The sequence below is a fragment of the Narcine bancroftii genome, chromosome 2 (genome assembly GCF_036971445.1).
Source record: "Narcine bancroftii isolate sNarBan1 chromosome 2, sNarBan1.hap1, whole genome shotgun sequence".
NCBI lineage: Eukaryota > Metazoa > Chordata > Chondrichthyes > Torpediniformes > Narcinidae > Narcine > Narcine bancroftii.
In genome coordinates this window covers 105,953,229-105,973,694 of record NC_091470.1, presented here as the reverse complement: position 1 = coordinate 105,973,694, position 20,466 = coordinate 105,953,229, and the positions used below count along the sequence as shown (strand labels likewise).

At 42.3% G+C, this 20,466-nt stretch overlaps 1 protein-coding gene across 4 annotated transcripts in view; it reads left to right on the top strand.

Moving 5' to 3' along the window:
- Positions 1 to 1,153: 1,153 nt before the first annotated feature.
- polm (polymerase (DNA directed), mu) overlaps positions 1,154 to 20,466 on the top strand; it is a 41,435-nt gene continuing 22,122 nt past the window's right edge. For 3 of the 4 annotated variants that reach the window (XM_069917897.1, XM_069917895.1, XM_069917894.1), the window contains exons 1-6: positions 1,154 to 1,259; positions 2,843 to 3,073; positions 13,805 to 13,985; positions 14,903 to 14,995; positions 16,777 to 16,947; positions 18,850 to 18,921. In XM_069917897.1, the coding sequence (XP_069773998.1) occupies positions 2,862 to 3,073; positions 13,805 to 13,985; positions 14,903 to 14,995; positions 16,777 to 16,947; positions 18,850 to 18,921 (729 nt within the window). In that variant the 5' untranslated portion in view covers positions 1,154 to 1,259; positions 2,843 to 2,861. The remainder of the gene's footprint in view (positions 1,260 to 2,842; positions 3,074 to 13,804; positions 13,986 to 14,902; positions 14,996 to 16,776; positions 16,948 to 18,849; positions 18,922 to 20,466) is intronic. The other variant, XM_069917896.1, reaches the window with a different exon arrangement.

Here is a 20,466-nt window from a genome sequence, read left to right as displayed (position 1 = left end):
TTGACGCAAAATCAACTAATCCCTTTCACAATAGATAACCTTTCCTTTAGAGAATGGGAGAGAAAAGGGATCAAAAGAATAGAAAATTGTTTTTTGGGAAATAAATTATTATCTTTTGAACAAATGAAGGACAAATATGGTATAACTCACGGAACAATGTTTGCATACCACCAACTGAAAACCTACTTGAAGGACAAATTGGGAAGCAGACTGAGGTTACCAGAAGGAAGCAATTTTGAATATGTGATTACAGACACAATGATAATTAAAAGATTTATAACAAACATGTACATCAAACTGCAAGAGAAAGAGAACGAGGAAACAACCTGTAAACCCAAACAAAAATGGGAACAAGATCTAAACATAAAGATAAAGAATGAAACATGGGGAAAGCTATGCTCCGGAACTATGAGAAATACAATAAACACGAGGTTACGTATGATACAATATAATTGGTTACACAGGCTATACACCATGCCCCAAAAGTTAAATAAATGGGACCCAACAGTATCAGACAGATGTTTTCGTTGTAAAAAGGAAACGGGAACAACAGTACATGCAATTTGGGCTCATATAATTATTGATGATCCTTTCAATCCAGCACACAGTATCTTTGACCCACTACCATCAAGGCAGAGCATCAAAATTAGGACTGCCAGGCAGAGAAATAGCTTCTTCCAGCAGGCTGTGAGATTGTTTCAGATTTACCGTCAGTACATGACAACACAAACAACCCTGAGATTCCTTTTGCATGCAGAGACAGCGGAATTACCATTAGATGATCTCCCTGCACCCCCATCTCATTGGTAGTGCTGTTACTGAGTAAATCATGCCAAAATATTTAATTAGATTTATTTAAAATGATATGCTTATGCATAGTTGGGATTATTCTGCCCTTCATATTATGTGTGTCTGTTTGCACCGTGTATTGATAATCTGTACTGTATAATCAGAGGCTCATAAATTTGAACTTCAAAAGCAATTGAAAGACAGGCCTAGCACGATGGCTAATGGCTGGAGACTTGGTTACGCCGGATGCACCCAGCATTCTTCCCTGCAAGCCAGAACCGCGCAGACGCTTGGCTTTCGTTCGGCCGGTCTCAAGATCACACTGTTCCCCTGGATGATTGACAGGCGGTCCCGGGACACAGGCGCGCGTGCGCGGACGGGCTGAATGCGGCCTGCGTCACTGTGTCAGTGCCAAGCGCCGGGGTCGCCCGGAGCTCCATCCGCGAGGAAGTTGCTGCCAAGCCACCCGGGTATGCGGTGTAGGCGCATGCAACTTTTACATTTTTAATCCTTGGGTGGGGGGTTTCCTACCTTTCTCAATAAGAATTTAATGTTGCACTCATTTAACTTCATGCTGAAATTTAACCGTTCTTCCTGCAGCAAGTGCCATCTTCTAGTTGGTAAAAACTTTACCCTTCATATTGTCCTTGTTGCTAAATAATTTATATTCATTTTCATCTTAAATTTCGCTCAGGATATTAGCATCAAGGTGTATTAGCATCAAGGATATTAGCATCAAGTATGTTGAATTTCTCAATGTGCTTTTTAAATTTCTCCTTTAACTGTTGAATGCTCTGCTTCTAAATGATTGTAAACTATCATGTTTAATTTTATTTGATTTTAAATTTAGACATACAGCCCTTTCCATGCTACCCAATTGACCTACAAGCTTGGGTCAATGACCTTGGGGGTCTAAATCCACACATCTCTCAAGGTTCATTGATAGGGGGGTTTGAGTTCAAGAGTCGAGAGGTCACGTTGCAACTCTACAAATCTTTGGTGAGACCACACTTTGGAGTGTTGGGTTCAGTTCTAGTCACCTCATTGCAGGAAGGATGTGGAGGCTCCAGGGGAGGAAGGGAGGCAGCGAACTGGAATCCACTGTCTATGCATTGTTCTGATGGTTGGCTCCACCTTCACCTACCCAGTTCCGACTTCCTTTCTCTTGCTGCCTAGACTCCTCCCCCACCCTCCTGTGGTCCTTCTCCCCCCCACCTTTCATCTCCCACCTCCCCTCCCCCCAGTTGTTCAGACATCTCCCATGTTCCCCCACACATTGATGAAGGGCTGAAGCCCGAAACATGGGTGATGTATCTTCACCTTTGCTACATCAAGGCACTGTTTGACCTGCTGAGTTTCTCCAGCATTAGTGAGTCAACAGAATTCTATGTTTTACTTCCAACATAAACCCTGGTTTTCCCACCTTACCTCAGATTCAGCTGAGGACTAATGTATCTACTGGCCATTGAATCAAGCTATTAAAAGCATGTTTGTACTCCTCGCTTGTCTCTGAGGGCAATGAGAGGAGATTTACCAGGATGTTGCCAGGATTGGAAAATAAGTCTCACGAGGCAAGGTTAGTGGAACTGGGGCTTTTCACTTTGGACCAAAGAAGGATGAGAGGAGACTTAATAGTGGTCTATAAGACAGAGTGGACAGCCAGTGTTTTTTTCCCCCAGGGCAGGAATAGCAAACACCAGAGGACATATGTGAAAAGTGAAGGAAGAGAAGTTTAGGGAAGACATCAGGGGTGCTTTTTTAACACAGAGTTGTGGGTGCCTGGAATGCCTTGCCAGGGATAGGGATGGAGGCTGAAACATTGGGGGCATTTAAGAGACACTTTGACAGGCATATGATGGGAAAAAGATAAGGGTTATGGGGTAGGGAGAGTTTAGTAGTTTTTTAAGCAATATATGGGTCGGCACACCATTGAGTGTACTGTATTCTATATAACCTTGGTTTGATACCTTGTTTTACTTTACATGGACCCAGGTTAATATTTTTGTTTCTCTGATAATTGACATTCTTCCACTCCCCTTTCTCAACTTCACAGGCCTGTTCTCTCCTGCACCATGGCCTTGTTGCCACGTAAGAAGAGGTTCAAAGGTGTCCCAGCTCCTATTGTGCCCCGAGTCCCTTTGGCTGGAAGCAGCCAAGTTGGTGAGGAGATCAAATTCCATGAAGTTGGCATATTTTTGGTGGAGAGGAGAATGGGCTCAAGCCGGAGAAGATTCCTCTCGGAGCTCGCTCGAAGAAAGGGGTTTTGGGTTGAAGAGCTGATGAGGTGAGTGAGCTGAGAGGGCGTGTTACGCCGGAGGCTGCCGAATTCACCTCCCCTTAAATAAACCGAGCACACCAAATTTAATACGGTGCGGGTTTTTCTAGCGAAACGCTGACCGTCTCGTGGGGAAATGCAGAAATGCAGAAGGGGCAAGAATAAAGCCTTTTTTTGGTATAATCATTTTGAAGTGTTTTCTGTACCCAATACAAAATATTCTTGAAATTCTGAAATGTAAATAGAAAATGTTGGAAATTATCAGAAGATTCCCAAAAAAGGGTGAAGTTGGGTTTTCAGTTTCTTGTTCATCTATGGTGGAAATATTGCAAGTATGTTCCAGTCATTTATCATGAAGAGTAAGGAATTATGGGTGGATAGAGTATTGAACATTACAGCACAGGTCCTTTGGCTTTGTACATCTATGATGCCAAATCCTATCTGTCCACACATAATCTATATCCCTTTATTCCCTGAAGATTTGTGAGCCTGTCAAGTCAAGTTTATTGTCATCCGATTGCACAGGTACAACAGCGTTCTCTGGTACTCGGTGCAAAACACGCAGACACACAACCAGACATAACACACATGCAGACAAACAATACAGAAGTAGGACAAGTATTCATATACACAAATCAATGAATAAGTATTGCTTCATGAATATGAGAGTCTCGGATGGCTAGTTCCTTTGGTCGTTCAGCATTCTCACTGCCTGAGGGAAGAAGCTGTTCCTCAGCCTGGTGGTAATGGCTCTAAATCAGTGGTTTTTAATCTTTTTCTTTCCACTCACATACCACTTTAAGTATTCCCTTTGCCATAGGTGCTCGGTGATTAGTAAGGGATTGCTTAAGGTGATATGTAGGTGGAAAGAAAAAGTTTGAAAATCACTGTTTTAATCATACTTAATTGACTCGTTTTGTGCTCGGTTTCGTAACTCCAAAGGAAATGGGCCAATGGCGATTTTTCTCAAGCAAAATATTTCCTTCCCACCCACATACCACCTTAAGCAATCCCTTACTAATCACAGAACATTGATGGTAGAGAGATTACTTAAAGTGGTGTGTGAGTGGAAAGATAAAGGATGAGAACCACTGTTCTAAATGCACAGCCTAATATGCTTTCACACACCCCCACCCCCACCACCACCTAGTAGTTCATTCCAAGCACCCGCCATTCCTAGTTTAAAAAATATCTCGCCTTACACATTTCTCTTGGGTTTAAGGCGAGAGGGAAAAGATTAATCTCCTCCAGTACTTGACATTTTCAATCCGGGGAAAAGATTCTGACTTTCTTCCCTAGCTATGCTTCTCCCAAATTTTATATGCTTCTATCAGGTCATCCCTCAGCCCCGAACATTACTAACAAAACAACAAAAGTTTGTCCAATATAACTTGATGCACTTCAACCCAGGCAACATTCTGGCAATCCTACACTGTACCCTTTCCTAAGCCTTTGCATCCGGAACTGCACACAGTAAACCATATCTGGTTAAAAGAGGTTTTCTGCAACTCCAACGTGATTTTCCAACTTTTATGCTCCATACCTGACTGATGAAGGCAAGTCTGCCATACACTTTTACCACCTCGTCTACTTGTGTTGACACTTTTATGGAGTGATAGAGGTACCCAAGATAAGAACATAAGAAATAGGAGCAGAGGAAGGCCGTCCAACCTGCTCTGCCATTCAATGAGCTGATAATCAGCTCATCTCCACCTTACTTGGCTTTCCCCCATATCCCTTAATTCCCCTACTATGTAAAAATCTATCCAATAAATATATTAACTGAGGTTGCCTCCATGGGTTCAATGGGCAGCAAATTCCACAGGTTCACCACCCTCTGTGAAAAGCAGTTCTTCCTCATCTCTTTTCTAAATCTACTACCCTGAATCTCCTAGTTCTGGTTTTCCCCACCAATGGAAACATCGTACTTAGCTCTATCTTTTGTATGTTTCTATAAGATCCCCTGTCTTCTAAATTCCAGGAAGTATATTCCCAGACAACTCAATCGCTCCTCAGAAGGTAACCCACCTCTCCTCATCCTGATGAACTTCCTCTGCACTGCCTCCAAAGCCAGTACATTCTTCCTCAAATAAGACCAAAACTGCATGCAGTACTCCAGATGCGGCCTCACCAGTAACTTGTACAGTTGCGTCATAACCACCCTGCTGCTAAATTCAGTCCCTCGAGCAATGAAGGCCAATGATCTATTTGCCTTCTTGATAGCTTACTGCACCTGCAAACCAACCTTGTGCGATTCATGCACAAGCACTCCCAAGTCTCTCTGCATGGCAACACGCTGCAATCACTTGCCATTAAAAATAATAATCTGATCCCTCTGTGCATCAATATTCTGAAAGGTCCTGTTTATTTTTCTTTTGCACTTGACCTAAAATACACACCTCATTTTTCTGGATTAAACTCCATTTTTCATTTCTTTATCCAACGTGTCTATGTTGTGTTGTATCCTTTGTCAACCTTCTCCACAAGTCTAATAATTTTTTTTGTCACGTACAAACAAATCAGCCTGTCTAGATTTTCAACCTCTGCCTCCTATCATGGTCCATTGTGAAATACTCTGTTGTGTCAGATTTTGTCATCAGCTTTGCTGGAACCATAGTTAGTGCTTTGCCTTCAATTTTCTTAGTTATCTCCTTCACTACTACCCTCTTTCTTCTGTAACCAAGATATACCTGGAGCTTTGATAGCTCAGTGGTTAAAGCACTAGTCTTGTAAACTAGGAGTTGTGAGTTCATTCCTTGCTGGGTCCTCTTTTCTGTGAGGGGCGCTGGACAAAGTGCCAACTCTCTGTCCTCCTTACGCTAGACAAAATTAAAGAATTTCATGTATGTTGCATACGTGACAAGAATGGAACCTTTACTTTTTTTTTATAACCTTGATGAAGGGCTCAAGCCCGAAATGTCAGTTATGTATTTATTCCTTTGCTACATAAAGGACACTGTTTGACCTGCTGAGTTCTCCAGCATTGTGTTTTTACTTCATCCATGGTGACTGCAGATTTTTGCATTTTATTTCCAACTTTGAATCCATTTTACCATGTCACTATGCATCCCTTGTGCCTTATATAGCCATATAACCATTTACAGCACAGAACAGGCCAGTTCGGCCCTTCTTGTCCATGCCATAACAAATTCCCACCCTCCTAGTCCCACTGACCAGCACCCGGTCCATACCCCTCCAGTCCTCTCCTCTCCATGTAACTATCCAGTCTTTCTTTAAATGTAACCAATGATCCCGCCTCGACCACGTCTGCCGGAAGCTCATTCCACATCCCTACCACCCTTTGCGTAAAGAAATTTCCCCTCATGTTCCCCTTATAATTTTCCCCCTTCAATCTTAAACCATGCCCTCTAGTTTGAATCTCCCCTACTCTTAATTGAAAAAGCCTATCCACATTTACTCTGTCTGTTCCTTTTAAAATCTTAAACGCCTCTATCAAGTCCCCCCTCAATCTTCTACGCTCCAGAGAAAAAAGCCCTAGTCTGCACAACCTTTCCCTGTAACTCAAACCTTGAAATCCTGTCAACATTCTCGTGAACCTTCTCTGCACTCTCTCTATTTTGTTTATATCTTTCCTATAATTTGGTGACCAAAACTGTACACAGTACACCAAATTTGGCCTCACCAATGCCTTGTACAATTTCCCTACTCTTGAATTCAATACTCCGATTTATGAAGGCCAACATTCCAAATCCCTTCTTCACCACACCATCTACCTGAGTATCAGCCTTGAGGGTACTATTTACCATCACTCCTAAATCCCTTTGTTGCTCTGCACATCTCAATATCCTACCATTTAATGCATATGACCTTTTTAGATTTGCCTTTCCAAAATGTAACACCTCACACTTATCTGTATTAAATTCCTTGATCTCCCGCCCTTGAGGGACCTTGTCACGTGGTGCTTTTGTTTGGCATCCAGAAAGTTTGCTGGAAATGTGTACAGTCAGAGATTGAGCAAGGAAAAAGTTCACCTCAAAGACTACTTCATCATTGATAGCAATGTGGCTAGCCTACCAGAAGGATCACAGTGGTGAGTCAATATTGGCGGCAGAGAGTGAAAATTAAATATTTATCTTAACTGAAAATATAGTAACTATTATTCGTATTGTCTTCGATGCATCTGACTTGCCACTGGGTTCTGGTTGGCATTGTATTCTCAATTAACAGAGTAAATACTACAACAAGAGGAATAAAATAGAACAAACATTCAGAAAGCCTTTAGACTGTAACCTTCAACTCTAGAAAAAAGCCAAAACTACTTTTTATATTTTAAAATTTAGACATATAGCATTGTAACAGGCCCTTACAGCCCAATTACACCCAATTAACCTACAACTCCCAGTACTTTTCGAACAGTGGGAGGAAACCGGTGCACCCTGAGGAAACCCACGCAGGCTTGAGGACGATGTACCAACTCCTTACAGATTGAGTGGGATTTGAACCCTGGGTCCCGTTTGCTGGCACTGTAACAGATTTGTGCTAACCGCTACGTTAACCGTGCAGCAACGGTTGAAATCTGAAATCCGAATTTTTGCAAATGAAAGCTTTAAATCATTGGGAAGAAAAGGCCACTGATTCCCACCGACATGCGCGAGTATAATCCAGTACCTTTTCCATTGCTTGCATGCTGATTGAGGTGGAATTAGCAAGAAGGCTAATCATGTCTTGACAACTGGAGTGCATTTCTTGTTGCTCTGAAGCTAATTTTGGAGACAAAGCAAAGCCTTTTTTTTAAAAATGGTCTCTTTAATACTACAACAAAATGCATGAGATTCCAGTTAAGAGAAAGGAAGTAATCAGCCAGGACTCTCGATACAGAGTAGAAATCGAGAACTCTGCTGTGGAATGTAACTATTGGAATTAAGTGCTTTCATCATGGTTGTTTCTGACCCCACTACTACCTCTCTGAGAGATTAAAGTTAAAATTCTCAGTGTTGTTTAAATCACTTTAAGAACTCTTCCAACCTCTCACCCTTTTCTCACCACTTTCCTCCAATTCTCTGTTTGGTTTTGACTTTTAATTCTAAAGTCTTGTTTTCAGTTTCCTGGGAAGCATTTTCTGAAATTACCTCCCTGTTATGTCCTCGGTTGAACCATCTGAGGTTTTAATAAACACTCAGGGAAGCTTGTAAGTTTACAGCACAAATTTTACTCCCTACTCTTGAATTGCCGGTCATGTATGAATACATTGTTGCACTGAGCATGCTCACCACTCAGTGTGATGTGGCTCTTACAATGTGTCTCACTGAGCCAGCATAAAATAGTCCCAAGATTCCACTGTATATAACATCCCCCCCTTCTTTAAAAAGTCTAAAAATTAAGATTTATTAAGATCTAAATTTCTTAAAAATAAATTGTTACTGCTTCTTTACCTGCACTTGCCATTAAGAATTAAATATTCTAATTATACAGTTGCAGTTCTATATTCTTCTCGCCAGTATCGCACTGGTGGTAGGATGTTACTTCTCCACCTTGTAGACCTTGTGTCTGTTTGCTTTGGTGGTGTTGGTACGGTTGTGGATGGTGGTGTTGTTTGCCTCGGTTCTCCTGTTGCTTGCTGTTCAGTTGTTATGGTGTTGTTGGTTGAGGTTTCTACTTGCATTCCTTCACAAGTTTCTGGATTATTAGAAGCTGCTGGTGCTTTCCGTATCAGATCTAGGGTTAGGCGAATGTGGATCCTGTTTCGTCTCAGCTGCCTATCAGATTCTGTCTCAATGATGTTTGACCTTAGTGTCTCAGCTTCTTTAACAATCTTTGCTGGACTCCAGATTTTTATCACTGGCTTTTGAACATGCACAGCTGCCCTCTGAAGAATTCTGGTAATGTTTGTGCATATTTATTGTAATGTTGACGACTTTCCTCTTGTATGTTAGTCAGCTTCTTGTTTCCTCTTGGTCATCTGGTGGATGGATTTTGCTTAGCAGGGTTGTCTTGTACTTTCTGCCATTCAGAAGCCCTGCTGGGGATTTCATGTCGGCCCTCTAAGGGGTGGCTCGCAGTGACAGAAGGGCAAGGTAGGGATCTTCCTTTGTCTCTCGACACTTTGTGAGAGTGCATTTAATTATCTGTACGTGCCTCCCAATGAATCCATGGCCTTTGGGGTAATGTGGTGATGAAGTAGTGATGGTGAACCCATATTCTGCAGCCATTTCTCTGAATTCATGCGTTGTGAATTGGGTCCCATTGTCACATATTATTTGTTGGGGTTTCCCCTATTCTGTGAAGAGCGCACATGCTGCAGCAGTGATGGTTGATGCTTTCAGGTCCTTCACTTTCCTGATAAAGGGGAATTTGGAGTAGTAGCAGGACACAATCAGATACCATTCTTGGTTGTCTGCTCCCACTGTGAGCCATGGCCTGGCAGGTATTTCTGCAGGTATCATCTCTTCTTTTTGTTGTGTATTTCTGGCATGCCGGACATGTAGCCACCATGTTTTCGATATCCTTACACATGCCTATCCAGTAAACTGTTGACTTTACTCTGAGTTTACATTTCTCCATTCCCATGTGGCCTTGGTGTATTTTCTGGAGAATTGCTTTTTTCATTGTCTCTGGTATTATCAGCCGAGACCCTGCCAGGAGTACACCATTCTCCAGGGATATGTTGTCCCTGACAGACCAATACTGACATATTGTAGGCTGTACCTGTTTTATCCTTTCTGGCCATCCCTGTATCACTGTTGGGAGAGCAGCTGCAGCTCCTCATCCTTTGCAGTTTCTTCTTTAATCTGGTTTAGTTTGTTATTAGTTACTAGGACGAGGTGATGTATTTTGATGTCCATGACTTCTATTTCGTATTTTTCATTTGGGGAAAGACGTGACAAAGCATTAGCAAGCACCATTTCCTTCCCTGGCCAAGATAAAGTCATAACATTGGAGCCAGAGGAATAGCCTCTTGTAATCTGGCTGGTGCCTTGCTTGGGTTCTTTTTCTGGATGTGTTCCAGCAGGCGATGATCACTTTCTACTACAAACTGTCTCCCATAGAGGGATTTGTGGAACTTTTTGCATCCATATACAACTGCCAACAGCTCCCTTTCAATATTGGCATATTGAGTCTCTGCTGTTGTTAGGGCTTTTTCCTTCCTACACCAATGCTGCCCGAGGTCTCTGGTGGGAGCATCTACTTTTAATGTGACAGTTTTTTCTTCTGTCATAGTAGCTCAGTTCTACTTCTCTGCAGACCACTTCCTTAAGCTTGTTAAAATCTCGCTGATGCGATGGTGACCACTGAAACTCCACATCCTCTTTCAGCAACTCTCTGAGGTTGACTGTGTGGTCTGATGTGTGGGTTGAAGGAACTCGTATATTGGACCAGGCTGAGGAAACTTCTTAGTTCCTTTACGTCCTTTGGGTGGTCCATTTCAGCAATGGCTGTTATCATCTCTGGGCTTGGCCTGACACCTTCAGGTGTGTACACCATTCTGAAGAACTGGCACTCCTCCTTGCTGATGCAGTTGTCTGCATTGAGTTTGATGCCCACCCCTCTTGTTCTCTCCATGGCCTCATGTAGGTGGAGATTGTGGGTTTTCCCGTCTCTGCCAAAAATCTTTCCCGTCTCTGCCAAAAATCTTTCCCGTCTCTGCCAAAAATCTGGATGTCATCTGCGAGGCCGACAGCACCCTTGCATCTCATGTAGGTCTCATCTTTCTTTTGCTGGAAGATATCTTTGCCCACCTTTAGGCTAAAAGGTAGGCCCAGGAACTTGTACCGGCTGAATGGAGTGTTGAAAGTTGTTAGTAGTGTCGATTCTTCATCCAGCTTCACATTCCAATACTCATTCTTGGCATCTAGCTTACTGAAGATTTTGTATCCCACTAGTTTAGAAGTGATGTCCTCCAGCATTGGTATTGGCTAGTGCCCTCTTTTGATTGCTTGGTTTAGGTCTTTGGGCTCCAGACATATTCTTAGGCAGCCATTCGGTTTTTCTTTTACTACTATAGAATTTACCCAGTCAGTTGGCTCTACTACTTTTGCAATTCCTCGTTTTTCTTCCAGCACCTGCTTTAGCTTTTGTTCAGCTCTATTGGCACCTTCCATGGAGCATGGATTATTGGTTTGTATTTTGGGTCTATAGTAATGTGGTATTCAAAGTTCCCAAAGCACCCAACTGTGTCATCAAAGCATTCAGGGTACATGTCGATGAGCTCGGCAGTCATTGCTCAAGTGGGGTATCGCTATTGATCCTCTTGGACATTTTCTTCTCCCTGATCTCATTGTTTACAGAGATTAGCCGTAATTTTTGACAACTATTCAGGCTGTTGGCGTCAACCACAAAGAATGTGCATAATAATGCTCTTTCCTTTATGTTTGCCTTTTATTTGGACTTTTCCTAGTTGTTTAATCATGGGGCCACCATACGCTGGTATGGCATATGAGGCTTCTAGTGTGCCTTCCTCTGGGTACCCATTCTTTATATACTTGGGGAACATTTGGCGGTACAGTCTAAGCGGGAGGACGTTGCTTTGTGACTCTGTATCCAACTTTATTTTCAAGTTGAATATTGTTGGTTTGTTTCCAGTCTTTTTACTTGGATCGTGTTGTGTAATTCATTTTTTTCTCCCCTTTCTTGGACGTCTCATGGAGGAGTATTGTTTCGATGCCGAGCGTCAGTGAGTCAGAGTCACTTCCCTTGACGTGGTGTACTTTCCTTCTGTATTCTTGGTTTCTTTCTCTTTTCATGTCAGACCTACACATCTTTTCCCAATGATTGACCTTCCCACAGGTCCTGCACTTTGAACCATACGCGGGGTATTTCTTGCGGTCATTGAAGGGGTGTATCCTGACACACCACCTGCAGTTCACGGATGTCTGCGACTTTCTCTGCGTTAACTTTATGGCATCGACCCTTCTATCTCGGTGTTGCATGTTGGCCTGCACAGAGAGGGATTGCATTTGCCTCCAAGTGGCCTTGAAGGTCCTAGCTGTGTCTATGGCATCTGCTAGTTTCAAGCTGTCTTTTCCTGTGAGAGCTTTCTGCCCTTCAGGATGAGCCCCTCCCCAGATTAGTTGGTTAACTCTTCTCTCCTCGATTTCGTTGAACTTGCATTTTGGTGCCATGTTCTTTAGCCTTGTGAGGAAATTACTGACTCATCAGGCCTTGGAACTCGTATCGCTTTATTCTATGGTTAGACTTCAGTTCCAGATGAGAAGAAAATTTATCAAATATCCTTTCTGGGTTATTTTCCTCCCCTTCAGCCAGCTCCCAGATATTAAACAGGTCTAGTCCTCGCTCCCCCGTCCAAAGAAGGATGTAACTAACCTTTTGCTCTGGTGTGATTCCCTTGAGGAGACTCTTGAATGTCAGGTTGCACTTCTGCTGGAACTTTTTAAAAGCCTCTATGACGTCGTCAGCTTCCCCGTCCATGACTGGATGTAATGCTGTGGCCATCTTCTTCTCCAGCTCTGGTAGTCAGGTTATGCTGCTTTTTACCTTTGTTCCTTCTCTTCGTATTTATTTTGGATTTGGGGATTTTTTTTCCTATCTGATATGGGTTTCTGTCAATCCCACCGCTGCCACTATGTTATGTCCTCGGTTGTTCCATCGGAGGTTTTAATAAACACTCTTAATAAACAGCTTGTAAGTTTACACCACAAATTTTACTCACATCTCAGGCTGCCGGTTATGTATGAATACATTGTTCACCACTCAGTGTGATGTGGCTCTTACAATGTGTCTCACTGAGCCAGCATAAAATAGTCCCAAGTTTCCACTGTATACTCCCCATTTCCACTCCCATCTCGAGATTATCTGGAACCAAATTAAATCAGCAAAAAAAAAGCATGTTTATGTTTGTGTTGGAAAATGGAATTCGGTGTCAGCAGAGAGCAAAATGCACAAGTCGTACAGCTTGGAATTTTACTGCATGGAAATAGGCTCATCTTGTCTACCCAGCTAGTCCCTTTGTATAGCCCATATTCCTTAATCCTTTCCTATTCATGTACCTTTCTGAATGTCTTTTAAAGGCCACCGTTGTTCCTGCTTCTGCTATTTCCTCTGGCTACCACCACCCTCAGTTAAGAACGTTACAGTACAGTACAGGCCCTTCAGCCCTCGATATTGTGCTGACCTATGTACTTACCCCCAAAAAAATTACTCAACCCTTCCAACAGTAATTAATCCATTTTGAAATCTGATTTTCCATGTTAGCTCCATTGCTGTGAAAATCAATCACTGAAAACACTTTGTCATATTCTTGATACACACATTTAAATCTTGAGCGTGTATGAAGAAGCAAAATCAAGCAAGGTTAGGAAGAATAAATGATCCTGGGTGTTTGTGAAACATGGTAGACCATCCAAATGATATAAAAATATAATTACCTCGTGCCTAATATCTACTGAAGAATAGCTGAAGAGGTTAAAGTTTTTGAAAAGGAATATGAATTTCTTTCATTTCTGGTTGCTTTCTCGAGCTATTTATAAAAAAAAAATCTCAGATGTTTCCTTGGCATCTTCTGCTGTGGCCATTTCTTGCTCCCGGGCAATGTCTTTGTGTGAAGATCTCTGGTTTTAAATTCCCCTACCCTGTCACTATTTATCAACGCCCATGTAAAGACATTCTAGAATGCTCCAAATTTCACCAGTTCATGCCGATTCACGAGTGAATCACAAGGATTCACAGGAGGTTTAACTTTTGCCAGATGGTTTTAAAGAAGAAAAAATCGGAATTTGTCTTGTACCAAGTTCTAAATGTGAGTTTACTGTTTCTGTCTTCCAGTGAGTCGGTTACTCATGTTGTGTCAGAGAATAACACTGGAAATGAAGTTTTGGAATGGCTGGAAAAACAAAATGGGCTTTGCAGAAATGGATTCACTGCAACATTACTAGATATAACGTGGTTTACTGAGAGTATGGGGGCAGGTAGACCCCTGGAGGTGGAAAATCGCCATCAACTTCAGGTATTTAGTGAAACATCTTTTCAGGGAATATTGTTGATGAATGAGGACAGTTTTGTCGTTGAGTAAAGGTTATCAGCCTTGTGCTCCTTTTGCACAGGAAGTATTCAAGAACATAGCCAATATTTTGTTTCTTTTAAAAAATCATGTTAAATACAACAGTAATGTGTTATGTATAATTTTTGAACTTACAAACCAGAGTTTCTCATTGGTCCCAGGAAATGTTTAACCCAGTATGCCCATTCTTAAGTTTGTAAGATTGATGACAGCCTTAAACAGGAACATCTACAGACACTGGGATTGTAGTGCAATGCACAAAAGTGCTGGAGAAACTCAGCAGGTCACGCAGCACCTGTAGGAAGTAAAGGGTTACCAACGTTGCGGGCCTGGGCCCTTTGTCAAGGTAGGCAGTTGATTAAAAGGGTGGGGGGAGAAGAAGAGAGAGGAAGGGGCAGGGGGAGGAGCACAGGCTAACAGGTAAGAGGTCATAAGTGGATATGGGTGGGAGGATAGAAGAGAAAAGAGCTGAGAAGTGATAAGGAAGGGGTTTGCTCTCTGAATGGGAAGGAGGCTCAGGGAAAGATAGACTCAGAGAGCAGGGGTTTAATGGAAACTAGAGAAGTTGTCCGGTTGGAGAGTGCCCATATGAAGTATAAGGTGTTGTTCCTCTAATTGGCAGGTGGCCTTGATTTGGCAGTGCACTAGACCATGGACGGATGTGTTGGTATGTGGAATTGAAATTGTTGGCCTCTGGAATGTCCCCGTTATTTGCGGATGAAGTGAAGGTGCTCAACAACATGAAATGACGGCTTCAAGCTCTTCATTAAATCATTGGCCTGATTTTTAATATGAAAGGGTCTGGTCTGATTTCTTTTGTGAAAAGGTTGGTTAAATGCTTGTTAATTATATTTAATTTTCAGGTGGAAGGAGCTGTTGCAGTGACTGAGGAGCTCATTTCACCCTATGCCTGTCAAAGAAGGACTTCACTGATGAACAAAAACAGATTATTGACGGTAATAATCAATAGACAACCTTCCCCTGTTCTGACCCTAAACCACAAGAAGGGAATTGCATGGATTACATTGTAAAATGGTGTTAAATGTGTATATATAAATCAATGTAACAATGTAAAGTTATGTTTACTGTAAAGGTGCTGGGCAACACCGTAATGAAGACTGCCTTACTGCGGGCATGTAATATTACTTTCTATTATATGACAAAGAAATCTTTTTTTTTTAAATTTTTTATTTTTCACACTATAAACCATATTGATCAAGATACATACATTTTCCTTCTTAAATATATACAGTGTCATTTTCTCACCCCCCTTCCCTCCTCCCCTCCCTCCCTCCCTACCTCCCCTCCCATTTATTTAAAGTTCAGAATATAAGATACATTACTCAATAAAAATAAACAAGAAATTCCACTGAGTCAGTTCTTTCCATTCTCTTCTCCTTCTGTCATTTTAGGTGGTAGATGTCCACGGTAGGTTTTCTCTATTATGTTTCATGTATGGCTCCCATATTTGTTCAAATATTGTAATGTTATTTCTTAAATTATAGGTTATTTTTTTCCAATGGAATACATTTATTCATTTCTATATACCATTGTTGTATTCTCAAGTTATCTTCTAATTTCCAGGTTGACATAATACATTTTTTTGCTACAGCTAGGGCTATCATAACAAATCTTTTTTATGCACCAACCAAATCGAGTCCAAATTCTTTGTTTTTTATGTTACTTAGGAGGAAGATCTCTGGGTTTTTTGGTATATTGCTTTTTGTGATTTTATTTAATATCTGGTTTAGATCTTCCCAAAATTTTTTCACTTTCTCACATGTCCAAATTGCATGAATTGTTATTCCCATTTCCTTTTTACAGTGAAAACATCTGTCAGATACTGTTGGGTCCCATTTATTTAACTTTTGAGGTGTAATGTATAGCCTGAGTATCCAGTTATATTGTATCATACGTAACATCGTGTTTATTTTATTTCTCATAGTTCCTGAGCATAACTTCTCCCATGTTTCATTCTTTATCTTTATGTTTAGATCTTGTTCCCATTTTTGTTTAGTTTTACCATTTGTTTCCTCATTCTCCTTTTCTTGTAGTTTAATATACATGTTTGTTACAAATTTTTTGATTATCATTGTGTCTGTAATCACATATTCAAAATTACTTCCCTCTGGTAACCTCAGACTGCTTCCCAATTTGTCCTTCAAGTAGGAATATGACAAAGAAATCTTGATGGGAATATATGAAACTAATAATGAATAGTGGGTTTACCTTTTGTAAATAATTTGTGAATAAAGTCGATTTTTTGTAAATAAATCTCAAGCAGTAGATTGTTGGAGTTTTATTCGAATGAGAGGTATCAAATGCACAGTTAGCCCAGGGGTTGGCACAACTCTATTACAGCATCAGCAACTCAAGTTCGAATCCGGCACTCCCATTAAGGAGTTTGCACGTTCTCCCCGTGTTTGCACCAGGTGTTCCGGTTTCCAACCACCCTCCAAAAATGTATGAGTATGGGCCTTAGTGCAAGAAATGTTTTGTCACAAGGATGTGGACAGTTTTCAAGATGAGTTCCTAGAGTGAGAGATGTCTCAGAAAAAAAAGTCCTTGGTTAGCATTTCTAGGATTTATTTTCAACCAGTTAGGTCGGTTTTTGAGTATGGAAACAGGCCCTTCGGCCCATCTTGCCCAGGTGCTAGAAATGGGCTGTGATGAAAAGTACACAGTCGAAGAGGCACAATAAAATGGATTTAGAGGAAATGTTTGTCTTAATTCTTAGGAAGCATTGAAGGTACTGGCTGAAAATGCAGAGTTCAGTGAGAGTGAAGGGCGGTACTTGGCGTTCTCCAGAGCATCCTCAATTTTAAAGTCTTTGCCACACACTGTGACCAAAGTGGAGGATCTCCAAAGGATTCCCAGTCTTGGGGTCCATTCCAGAAAGGTGATTAAGGTAATGGCCTGATAGTATTCATGTGGTCTGACTCATTTCTTCCATATCCAGTAGTATCACTTCTATTTATAAAAGTAAAAATAATATAGTGCACGATAAGTAAGGCGGTGTCTTTCATTCATTGATTATTCAGGAATCTGATGGCAGAGGGAGAAGAAGCTATTCTTGTACCTTTTTCCTAATGGTAGCAGAGTGAAGAGGGCATGACCTGGGTGATGGAGGTCTCTGAGGATAGAGGCTGCTTTTTTAAGACACCGCCTCATGTCAATGTCCTCGATGGAGTGAAGTCTGGTGCCTTTGATGTCGCAGGCCAAGTTAACAGCCCTCTGGAGTTTATTCTTGTCCTGAGAGTTGGTGCCTCTGTACCAGGCAGCGATGCAACCAGCCAGAATGCTCTCCACAGTACACCTGTAGAAATTTATGAGAACCTTTGGTGACCTTCAGAATTTTCTCAACACCATGCGAAGTATAATCACTGTCAAGCCTTCTTTGTGATTGCATCAACATGGAGGCTCCAGGACAGATCCTGGCAAATGTTGACACCCAAGAATTTGATGTTCTTGACCCTCTCCACTACAGAGTCCTTGATGAGGACTGGGTCGTGTTCCCCCTTCCTCCTGAAGTCCTTGGTTTTGCTGATGGTGAGCACAAGGTTGTTGTCATTACATCATTCAACGAGCTGATCTATCTCCCTCCTGTACACTTCCCCATTGGTGTTTGTGATTCTGCTGCCATCTGTGGTGTCATCGGCGAACTTGGAATTATACCTGGCCACACAGTCGTGTGTGTATAATGAGTAGAGCAGTGGTCTAATCAGTGAGGAGGAGGCGTAGTTTCCAATTCATTCTGACTGTGGTCTTCTGATGGAAAAAGTCAAGGATCCAGTTGTGCAAGGGGGGAGGTGGTACAGAGGCCTAGAGTTTGTAGCTTCTTGACCAGCATTGAGGGAATAATGGTGTTGAAGGCCGAGCTGTAGCAGCCTTCTGTATGAATTGCTGTTTTCGAGGGGATCCAGACCTGTGGAGAGCCAGCGATATTGCATCTGCTGTGGAGCGATTGTGACAATCGGCAAATTGGAGAGGGTCCAGATCTTTAATTAGGTACATGTTAATTCTGGCTGTGATCTGCCTCTCAAAGCATTTCATCACAGTAGAAGTCAGTGCTGCTGGGTGATAGTTGTTGAGGCAGCTCACTCTGCTCTTCTTGGGCACCAGGATGATTGATGCCCTTTTGAAGCAGGTGGGAACCTCTGACTGCAGCAATGAGAGGTGGAAAATGTCCGTGAACACTCCGGCTAGTTGGTTGGTGCAGATTTTCAGTACCCTGCCAGGTACGCCGTTGGGGCCTGACACCTTGCGATGCTTCACCCTTTTGAATGATGTTCTGACGTCACGCTCAGAAACAGATAACACAGGATCCTCAGCCTTTTTAGGGATTCTAGTAGGCACTGTTTGGTTCTTTTTCTCAAAGCAGGCATAGAAGTTGTTTAGCTCATTAGGTAATGAAGCATCACGGACATCTATAGTGTTTGTCCGCACTTTGAGGGCTATAATGGCCTGCACTTCCGCAGGTCATGCCTGGACTTCTTGTAAAGATCCTGATCCTCTGGGTTTAAACACCCCTGTTCTCGCCCTCAGCAGGTTGCGTATTCTCTGATTCATCCAGGGCTTCTGGTTGGGGAACACGCTGGCACAGACTCATCCACCCAGGTGAATGATGTCGGTGACACCTGTTGCATATTCATTCACGTCTATGGATGAGTAGCTGATTAAGTTCCAGTCCACCAATTCAAAGCAGTCCATTAACTTAGTTTTCAGAGGGCAGAAAATTTCATTATTGTTATTTGTTCCCATGAGTTATTTGCAAGAAATATAGAATCTGTCTTCTCATTCTTTGCTGCAGGAAATCCTTGAAGATGGGTCTTGTAGCGAAGTTGAAAGTATTCTCCACAATGAGAGGTATCAAACTCTAAAGGTAGGTCTTGGTGTAAGATGTGTCAGACGTTTGTCGACAATTTGCAAGATGAGTTCAAAGAGTGAGAGATGTCTTGGAAAAAGTGGGTGGTTAATGTCTACCACGTGGCAGCAGCTGTTTCCACGATATATTTTCAAACAATCGTGTCTGTCATAGAGTCACACAGCGTGGACATTTTAGATACATGGATTGGATATTTGGCGGGATGTGAGCTCAATTTCACCAGATGTTAAGTTGTGTGACATTGAGCTCACATCCTGCCAAATATCCAATCCATGTATCTAAATATTTTTTTTTAAATCCTGTCATAGTACCTGCCTCAACAAACTTCTCCACTCTCCTTTCTTCCACAAAGCCAATTGTTTACCAATCTTCCATGAATCCCAAGCAATCTAACCTTCTAGAACAGCCTACCATGTGGAACCTTATCCAAAGCCTTCCGGTAATCCATATGTACAATGTCAACAGCTCTGTTGTTCTCAACATTTTTTGGTCACCTCTCCAAAAAAACACTTAAGCAGATTTATGAGACGTGACCTCTCACTTACAAAACCATGTTGACTATCCCTTTTTCAGCCCTTGTCCATTCAAAAGCATGTGCACTTCCCTCAGAACACTCCCTAGTATTTATCTACCACAGACATTAAGCTTACTGGCCTGTAGTTCCGAGGTAAAACACAGGATTCTGTTGACATCGTGGTTAAGTGAAGAAAACACAGAAATGCTGGAGAAACTCAGCAGGTCAAACAGTGCCTTTATGTAGCAAAGGTAAAGATACATCACAAATGTTTCAGGCTTGAGCCCTTCATCAAGGTGTGGGGGAACATGAGAGATGTCCAAACAAAAGGGGGGGGTTGGTGAGGGTGGGAGATGATGGGGATGGGGGGGGGGGAAGGACTGCAGGAAGTGGGGGGAGGAGTCTATGATAGGTGGAGAGAGAAAGGAAGTAGGAACTAGAATAACTAGTTAAAGTGGGGGGAGGGGGGAAAGGCAAGCTGATTATTGGAATACAGTGAACTCATTGTTCATACCCTGGGGTTGGAGGGTGCCCAGACAAAAAATGAGGTGGTGTTCCTCCAATCTGTAGTGGTCAGGGTAGGGTAGTGTGAAAGGCCATGGACAGACGTGAGCTTGAGAGTGTAGCTCAGAATTGAAATGGTTGGCTTTTGTTGCAAATGGAGAGGAGGTGCTGGGTGAAGCGATCTCCTAATCTGCGATCAGTCTCCGACGTACAGAAGGCCACAGAGGGTGCACTGGATGCAGTAAATGAGTTTTTTGGAGGTACAGGTGAAGTGTTGCTTCACCTGAAAAGTCTGTTTGGGGCCGTGGTGAGGGAGGAGGTGTGGGTGCAGGTATTACACCTCCTACAACCACATTGGAAGGTGCCAGGGTTTGGGGGGTGCACAATAGGTGGGGAAGGAAGAGTGCCCAAGGGAATCACAGAGGGAGCGGTCCCTACAGAAGGTTGAGAGGGGAGGAAAAAGAAAAATGTGTCTGGTGGTGGGGACCTGTAGTAAGTGCCAGAAATTCTAGCGGATAATGCGT